Genomic DNA, 9,475 nt, shown 5'->3' with positions numbered 1-9,475 from the left:
CCGCCCCAACTATGATCCCCGGGTACAACTGGGATTATTTTCCTAGGAAACTACAGTTGGCCAACAGATTTAGGAATGGGATAGTTGAAGAGGGTCTCTACGGGGCCTTCCGTGGGTGCCAGGGCGCTCCGCAGCTGTTTATTTCCGGACTTGGAGTGTGCGTGTACGGCACAGAAGAGGTGAGATTAGAAGGAACCGGGAGGAGTAGAGGAAACTGGCCATTTTCTAAACCTGGAAGTTTTGAAAGCCACATTTTAATTCTCTTGGTCGCATTTCTCTTATCTATGATGGGAACATTCTAAAGGTGAAGTCCAAAGGGCCAGGCAGTTTTGTAGAAATGATCCAGGGCAAGAGATCTTCGAAAAAAACCAGTCCCCATTTTTCACTTCTGCCCTCCTAAATTAAGATTATGTTGCTGACTCGCTTCCGGTTAAGCAGCTCCCAGACTCTTGGAGAGTCATTTCAGTACCAAATATCAAGCAGTATGGGACTTATTAACTTCACTAAATCCAGTCTTGACTAGGCATGGAGATCAGAAACTCTTGATGTCTTTAAGCCAATGCTAGCTTCCCACCCTCTCCCCTTTGATGGTGAGAAATCCTTTCTACTTTGGGCGTCCATTCAAAACGATTGAACTGTGTGGTCTCAGTTAAACGAAGTTGTGCGAAAGTAATGGAAAAATTAGTTTTTAGAGACTTTCTTTAACTTCGTTTTCAAAGCCTGGAAAAACCAAGTCATCTGCTCGGTGGTTCTAAGTTTGCCAGATACTCTCTTTAAGGTACTGACTGTCCCTGCCCTTGCTATGGTTTCCTGAAAACCAAAGACAATGTGAGAAATTGGTTATTTGGGAGTTACTTCACTATTGCACTGAAAAACATGAGCGATTAAAAAGCTAGATAGAGGCAAGCTTAAAGACCTGGGGCCCAGATGTCACTTCCGGGAAGACTACAGATGAATGTCTCCAGGCCCAGGAGGATCTAGCCATACAACTGTGCAGTTAGAGATGGCCATAAAATATTGAGTTTCATTTAGCAGTAAAGCAAATTTAGATGGGGTTCAAAATCACAGCCAGGCATAGGAAATGAAATAACCAGAAAACAAAATAGTTGCAACTGCTAGCCTTCATTTATAGAGTTACAATCAAGAGTTATTGAATTTTGGTCAAATTTAAAAACATACCATGTTTAAGGTGAAATTAAGTCATGGAGGAGCACTACAGCCATTGACCATTTGTCTTTTTTAGTAACTCATACAGCCCAAAAGGAACTTTTTCCCTTCCTCCAGCGTATACACACACACACACACCACAACACAAAGCACTGACCAGGGTGCCTTATGTTCGACTATTGAAATTATAGGTTTTTAAGTTTTCTGAAACTCTTTTGTTCAGAAATCATTTCTGCCTGAATTGCGTTCAGATTCTGATTACACTCCCTCTCATGTTTACCTCAGCTTTTTTTTTTGAAGTGAATAGGGGGGGAAAATGCCCTTAGAGAGCTGACAAATTCTTGACATTCTCATTTTCTGAAATACTCCAATCTCCACACCCCACCCCACCACCAAAAAAACCCCACTGATCAAAACAAAAACACCAAACCAAACCAAAAACAAACAAACTAACTAACCAAGTGTTCTAACAAACAATTCAATTCAAGCTCCTAGAAGGGGAAGAAAGGATGCTAATGGCTGAATGGGAGGCACAGCTTCAACTGGGAGCAATCCTGAGGGGAGTCACAGAAGTTTACACATCACTGCCATTCATAACCGGCTCATTCATAGATCAGCAAGAGGAAAAGTAAAAACAGGAGTAAATTTACTAGTTTCTTCTCTGCCTCACAATACACATTTTGGGATTCTGAGGCCGAATGGGGCCTTCTCACTCATAAGGAATGGTATAAAATTAAACTAGACCCAATGTTGTGCTAGAACCATTTTAATATAATTATACATATCTGCCAAATCCAGGAAGAAAGGGTTTATGCATATATAACTTCCAGTTAACATCTGCAAGCATAAATGACAATGATCTGTTTAGGATCCACCAGGGTCAGCGCAAGTGACCAGCGTCCTTTTCCCACCAGGCTTACCAATGTTAAATTACCAAGGGTAAATCACGGATGAATTAGGGTCTTTTTGCTTCTTCTCGATCCTCGCCCAGAGAACACAAGGCAGCTCACCTCAGCCAAAGGTAATCTTTCTAGATCAGTATTCAGTCACTCTGAATTTTGCTTATAATTATAATCTATTTAATCACAGAAGAACCTCTGCAGAGGTGGAGTTCAAGGTTGCATACAATAACAGGAGATCACAGTTTTGAAGTCTAGCACAGATTAAAAACCACAGATGTACCATTTATATAAGACACACACTGATTGTCTCTTAAACTACATATTGACTCCTTATGAACATTATTATTTTTTTTTAAATAAAGTAGTGCATCTAGGACAATCAGTCGCACAATTCACACAGCCCTGAAAAGGTTTTTAGTGCCAACTCCCGATTGGTCATGAACCGTGAATGAGCTGGGAACGCTGTCCATTCCTAAGATTCAACCAAGGATTGGCTAACACACCGGATTACCTCTGCTTTGAAGGCCATGGCCTTCCACTCCCTTCCCTCACAACTGAAGTGTTGTTTGATTTTTATTTTGAGTGATGTTTGGTTGCATGTGGCTAGAATATATTCAATCAATCATCAGCAAATCAGAAAACCCATGATCTAGAGCTATGACAGAATCTTAAGTAGATTGTTTGGTCCATTTCAGGTTGCTGGTTGATAGGCCCCTCTAAGGCCCTTCAGTGTTCCTTCTATACCTCACGGGAACTTTGATCAGGAGTCTGAGAGCATCATCCCATCTAACTTTTTTAACCAATGCCTGGCTAAAACTGGAATGTCCAGCCCAGCATATTTAAAAATCACCCACAAAAAAATAGGTTCTACAGGTCTTCACAAAACCTGGAACTTCCACGAGGATGTCTGATCTTTATAATCCAAGCAGTCAGCATTGAAGTTAAGCTTCCAAGAGGCAGTTTGGTCCTTATAATCCAAGCAATCAGTGGTTGAGTTAAAACCCAAGCTTGAAGCTCCGTATCCCTGGGTGGAAAGAGAAGCTGGGGACTGATTGAGGTGGCTGGTAACTGCATTGGTACCCATGGGACTGAGGGTGGCCCCTGGTCCAGGAAGCTGGTGATGCATAGGGGTCAAATAAGATCCACAGTCCATGCCCCCAAAGTAGGAAGTTGAGCCAGCATATCCTTGACTATAACCTGAAGCCTGGGTGTAGGTCATGGGATAGGACCTCTGCATGCAGGAGGAGGAGGTGGACAAGGGGTCTGACAGTGGGGAGATGGAAGCGGGGCTCCAGATAGACACAGGAGCACTGCTGCTGGCAATGGTTGGGACTGAGGTACTAGAGGGGGGAGTGAACTGGCCACTTGCTCCACTCTCTGAACTCACTTCCCGAGCTGGGGAGGTCTTCTTTTTGGCAGGTCTCACTTTGTTTTGACCTCCATTCTGTTGCTGCTGCTGTTGTTGGCGGCACTTAGCTCTTCGATTCTTAAACCATACCTTGAAAGGGAAAGAAATATCTTTAGCACTGACATAACAACTCCTTAAGGGCCAGAGTGGCCCCAGATTGCATGGTGAAATCATTTCTTTTGCTTCTACAGAGCACTCAGAAGGCACTCCCTACACATCTTCAATTGTGAGGAAGCCCATCTTACACACAGTTCATCACAAGAAAACTTAAGGGAATCACTCCAATTATGAGCCAAAATTCTCCACTTTGCTTTCCTATTTCATCTTGTCTATAGAGAGACCGCTAGTATTTTGAGATGACCTCAGAATAGAATATGTCTATGTCTCTCAGAGGACGTGTTCTGTTGCTACACACCACCAAGAGCCGACTGAGTTCAAACAGTTTATATTCCACTGTCCAGGAAGTGACAGCTGATATGGAAGCAGGCTCTGCGACCTAACATTTTGTCTCTCCTAGACTCAAAAAAGAAATCATCAAGAAGACGTGTGCCTGTGGAGAGAAGATCTGAGCTGGTGTCTGCTGAAAAGTGCTTTGTAGTGAATGAAATAACTTGTATGCCTTCCTCTTTGAGCTCAAAGACAGGTCTCAATCCTGGTCTTCAAGACTCAAGTTTGTGTCTTCAGAGGCACACACAACATACTCTGCTCTCCACACTAATCCACTCATTTGTTAACTTCAAACTTTGCCTGCCACTCTGAAAATTCTTTTTACCAGTCTTGCACATTCTCTGCCACACAGGAGCTTATCATAGAAACCACTGGCACTTGTCTTAGATACAGGTGCCCCCCACCCACCACCAGGAACGATGACAACAGACAGGGTCTCTCTTTGCCAGCCTGGAACTCCCAGAAATCTGCTTGCCTCTGCTTCCCTAGTGCTGGGATTAAAGATGTGTGACACTACAAACGGCCATTGGCTACAGGTCCTCCCTGTTGAAGAAGTTCTCCATTTGGATGTTATAATGGTGGCAAAAGTAGTACCCCCAAAGACCAGCCTCAGGACCAGTTTGTTTCTATCAAGGGCTTTGGGTCAAGATTTACAAGTGCTAAGAATTTTTTCCAATACACTTTGAAAAATCCTGTTTTCTGCTTTGTAGTCCACACTGATGCCTGGCACTTTCAAAAACATGTACTACCGCTGCCCCATCCCCAAAAGGGGAGGTTGTTTATATTTGGGGGTTGCTGTTAGCCATGTAAGACATGGTCTTAAAAGACAAGCACCAAAGAGCTTCATATAGGGCTTTTATGCCAGTCAAGGAGGAGTTGACTTTTTTCCCTTTCAGGATAAAATATGAGGGCAGCTAGAGAAAAAAAAAAGGAGTATCTTTACAGATGTTATGAATATAAAAATTTGCCTGTTATGTGGCAGAGCCAGAAAACTGTGTTCTGTCCTCAAGAAGTCAACCACACACACTTTAATTTTGCCAACTTATTTGGTAAAAGTACGGTTTCTGACTCTATAATCAAATTAGGTATGGCCTTGAGAAAGTCGTTTGCTGTTTCTTCAAGTGCTTTAAAAACTTCTTGGACTGTCCAGGAACTAAGCTCCCACACCCTTGCTACCTACACACAAGAAAAGTCCACGAAGAGGATTTCCACACAAGGAACACGTGACTACCCTTGTAATTTGCCCTCCACTGGATCTCTAACTGCAGACCTACGGGTTCTAGGTCTTTGTCTGCAGCTGAATTGCCACTCCAACCTTGCAACTCAGGCCGGAAGACCCTGGTCCATAGCATTAAGGAGTTACAAGGAAGCAAAAGGGAGCAAAGGGGGAGTGTGGTTCCGCGGCTCCTGAATGTTAGAAATTCAAGCTCTTCTTTGGTCCAGGACAAGAGCCTCAGGCCCTGTTGGATCGTCAGTGTAAACCAAGATTCAATCAAAGAAGGCAGGATCAGGAAAAACAGCATATCTACATCTACCCTACCTGAACCCTGGACTCCGGCAAGTTGATTTTCAGCGCCACCTCCTCTCGCATGAAGATGTCTGGGTACCGGGTCTTGGCAAAGAGAGCTTCCAAAACATCGAGTTGTGCCCTGGTGAATGTAGTCCTCTCCCGCCGCTGTTTCCGGGGAGTGGCTGCAGGACAAGAAGCCCAGGGCCCTTTAGGGTGGGGGAGTAGTTTCTCAGTCACAGGACTTTTGCCTCAGTTTCTCACCTCCCCGACCTCCCTCCTCTCACCGCGCTGTTACCGAGGATCCCCACCCCTTCCAAAGCCTCGTAGGACACACCACCACTCAGTGCAGTGTCCCCCGCAGACTACAGAGCATCATTTGGAGATGCTAACAAAATAAACCAAGTAACGACAATCCCCCCCTAGGCTCAATTCTGGAAACAAATAAACAAAAAACAACCACCAGACTACACTATCAACAGAAATGGCTGTCCAGTAAATAAAGTTAAAGGCTCTGCAAGCATTGGTGGCTCAGAAAGATGCAGCGAACGTGGAATCAGTTCTCACGGTATTTTAGCAGCGCAAGAACCTTTGTTCTTTTATCTTTAAAATGGGACATCGTTCATACTTTCATGAGGATCTGGTTTTTGGAGGGATGATCTGAAGGGAAAAGAAAAGTGCCCGACATCTGGAGGGAACACACCTCTAAGATTAAAGGGACAGGGCAGGGGATACCGGAAGCCCCTGGCCTTGCGGACAGTAGGAAAGAGAATTCGGCTACTCTCAGAGTGGAACTACCAAGGAATTGGGAGTGGAGACCTAGACAAGAGCGTGCTCAAATGACAAGGTCAACAACCTTCCACGACCCAGCCCAATATGTCACCAAACCACTAGAATTAAGAATGGAGCGGTATGATTTTCTGTAACTACTGCAGACTCCAGACTTGCCTCTTCCCAGCCTCTTGTTCACCACCCCCCACCCCGCCGTCCCCCGAGTCAGTAAATGCCCAGTGGCTCGCGGCTGCTTTATGGCAAAGAAAACACAGTGGGGATCCCGCATGGAGCTAGAGTAAGGACAGTGCACCCTCCAAACTCGGAGTTCCCGAGAGGCGAACGTGGGGAAGGGCGTAGAAAATGCCGCAGGACTCACTTACCCGGGTAGCCCACGGAGGGATGCAGCAAGTCCATACCCGAAGTGCTCAGACTCAGCCCATTGACAGCGTAAGGCGGTTGCTTTAGATAAGACATCATGCTAAGGTTGTTTGGAGGCGAAAAGTCGGCCCAAATTGGGGGGACCCAGCCGGACGGTCTCGATTCGCCTGGAGTGGACAGGGTCAGAGTCCTTGGTGGGTGGATTTAGAATGCTGGAACTAAGGGCAAAGCAAACAAACAAACAAGGGTGCTGGTTTACTGCTTCGGAGGGAGCAGCTTCCTCTAAGTTCCATCAGTAACTAAAAAGAACCCGGGCAACGCTGGGCACAAGCTTTTAAAGGAGTTGCAGATGCGCCCCCCGCCGTCTCCCCACCCCACCCCCAGCATCTCCAAAACTAGAGGGGAAGGAGTGAGACCAGATAAACCTGTCTTCCCCACCCCCACCCTAAACTTTAAAAAAAAAAAAAAAAAAAGACCCGAGGAAAGCAATTACAATCTGCCTTCCCAAAGAACAAAACCCCACGCCTCCAAACGCACACATTACATTCCTACCCCAACATTTGCATAGGGCTCATTGGCTGGCACTAGCTAATTGTCTCAAACAAAACTTGATTGAGGCCATTTGCAGAGACAAAGAACTCTTTGGCTAAATAAATAATGCTGATAACAAAGCCCATTGGTGAGAAACAAAGAAACAATTCAAGAAATCTACCTCTTCCCAGACTGTTGCCATTCCCTGGCACAGATTTTAATTACCTTAGCTTTAAAAAAAAATTATTATTACCACTTTCAACTGCTGTGAGCCTAAAATGTAAATGTATTTAACATTTAAGAAAACCAACTTGCTAAACAACAAACTTAAGAAAACTGCCCAACCACTATTATGCCACATTTGAAGTCATTTCCAGTAATCATTTTCACCTAATTAGTAGTCTGGATAATTAGATTTTGAGTTAAGTAACAGATTTATTAGGGTTTTGGAGGACCTTGATTATACGTGTCTAAAGAACTATAGCTAAACAAACAAGTATTTAACTTTTAAGCGACACCCATCAAATATTTAATTTAAATATACTTTTTAAAAAAAGCCTTCAATACTAGAATAGGACTTGCAAAAAATGCTTAAGTTAAGTTAGACTCCCACCAGTCAGATAAACTGCTATTCTCCACCACCACCACCCCATTTTGCTAGTAGGAAGGGGTGTATTCACAGAACAAGCTGCTCTGTGTTGATTTTGATGTAAGGAGGCTGCAGATTCTTAGGGAGGCAAATTTTCGGGGATTTTTGGCTGAAGTAGATTCCTGCTAACGGTAGCTGAGTTTCCTAGATTTTTAGGTTTGAAGTAGATAAGCATTCAAAGCTATGAACCTAATAGAATTTCTCTCCACTTTTCAAATTTCGTGCAATTATGCGAGAAAAAGAGCTTGGAGGGATGAAAAAGAAAAGTTATTTGTGTTCCTTTGCTGACTCCCCTCCCCCAGATCTATTTTAATATAGGAGGTCGGTGAGCAAAGCTGGCTTTTATTTTCCAAAAATAAGGCACTTGTCTTGCAAAGATCTCTGCTTTGAAACTTTGACACTCTGGGAAACTTCCTCAAAATGGCGGATGCAAGATTGTAAGATCTCTGTCACTTTCATAGTGAAATTTCATTAATGAGATGTAAGGATTTTAGGTTTTCACTTTTACCTTGCTTAAGAGAAAGCGGCAAAAGTTTCACAGAGCTCAAGAACTGTGACCTCTTCCTAATTTAAATTCAGAACACAAATCTTGTTTTCCCACCCTAAAATGTGACTTTTATAAATGTCCTTTTTAGAGAACTCGATTATTAACTAGTAAAACTAGTTGCTCTTACAAAGAATACGTTATATTCTGTATTCCTCCTTCCAAGATCTAGCTATTTGGGACTGTGAAAGTAACACTCTTTAAAAGCACAGTTATTGCATATTTAAATAGCGTCTAAAGTGCAATTCTTCGAAAATATACTTTTATTCCTTTGGAAAGTGCTGAACTGTTATACAAGAACTTAAAATTCTATCTGATATTAAGATGGGGAAGTATATTTACTTAGTCTAATTCTCACCCAATTAGAAATACCTACACACATCATTCGATTAAAAACACACACACACAAACACATGTTCCACCATAAAAGGCAATGATGCTAAGTATGGGACGAGATTCTTCTTGCAGAGCCAAAATGGCTCCAAATCTCAGGGTAAATTATTTTCACTTTTTCTCGGGGGCGGGGGGGGGGCAAAACAAAAACAAAAACAACTAAAACCAAAACCCAAGCCGCGGGAACATTTCCACAGCCAGCCTAGTTAGTAAAAACTGCCGGAAGAAGACGGATGCCGGCCTTTCCATCTAACTTTCACGGTCTCACACGGATTCCAACCCAGCTTCCTCTCCACGTACAGTGCGAAGGGGGGCGGGGGTGGGGACGCCCTTTCCAAGACAGAAGGCTTAATGTGAAGGCTGTCGAGGTGAGGTGGCTTCTGAGAGTTCATACCTAGAAGCAAACGGCGATAGCGTGGCGAGTTCCCTCACCTCCAGGCGCAAACAACTGGGGCCGGCGTCCCTGCCCAGGAGCCACGCAGATCTGCCGTCCTGACGACCAAGGTCCCTCTCCACTGCCTGCGCTGGCCCGCACAGCCTTATATCTAACGGTCAATTCGTGCAATCTGTCGCTTCCCCCTCCAACTCCCCCCTCCTTGGTGTTTTTTTTTCCTTCCAAGAAGCCCATCTACCAGTTGCTGTGTCCTCGTTCAATAATAATTACCTCGTCCGAGAATTAATTATAATAAATGTTTTCTTGATAAACTAACGAGATAATCCGAGGGGCACACGTCCCTTAATTACAGGCCGTCGTGCTCAGCTCTGCTTCTCGTCC

The 9,475-nt window shown here is 44.0% G+C and overlaps 1 protein-coding gene across 4 annotated transcripts in view; it reads right to left on the bottom strand.

Moving 5' to 3' along the window:
- Nucleotides 1-1,928: 1,928 nt before the first annotated feature.
- Nucleotides 1,929-9,475, bottom strand: part of OTX2 (orthodenticle homeobox 2) — a 9,699-nt gene continuing 2,152 nt past the window's right edge. For 2 of the 4 annotated variants that reach the window (XM_084767511.1, XM_084767512.1), the window contains 3 exons: nucleotides 6,586-6,801; nucleotides 5,465-5,640; nucleotides 1,929-3,567 (listed from right to left, as the gene is read on the bottom strand). In XM_084767511.1, the coding sequence (XP_084623637.1) occupies nucleotides 2,947-3,567; nucleotides 5,465-5,640; nucleotides 6,586-6,682 (894 nt within the window). In that variant the 5' untranslated portion in view covers nucleotides 6,683-6,801 and the 3' untranslated portion in view covers nucleotides 1,929-2,946. The remainder of the gene's footprint in view (nucleotides 3,568-5,464; nucleotides 5,641-6,585; nucleotides 6,802-9,475) is intronic. The other 2 variants (XM_084767514.1, XM_084767513.1) reach the window with 2 other exon arrangements.

Source organism: Acomys minous (genome assembly GCF_964271855.1).
Source record: "Acomys minous genome assembly, chromosome: 18".
Classification (NCBI taxonomy): Eukaryota; Metazoa; Chordata; class Mammalia; order Rodentia; family Muridae; genus Acomys; species Acomys minous.
Note: the sequence above shows the minus strand (reverse complement) of the source record. Positions and strands in the feature narration are given on the sequence as shown.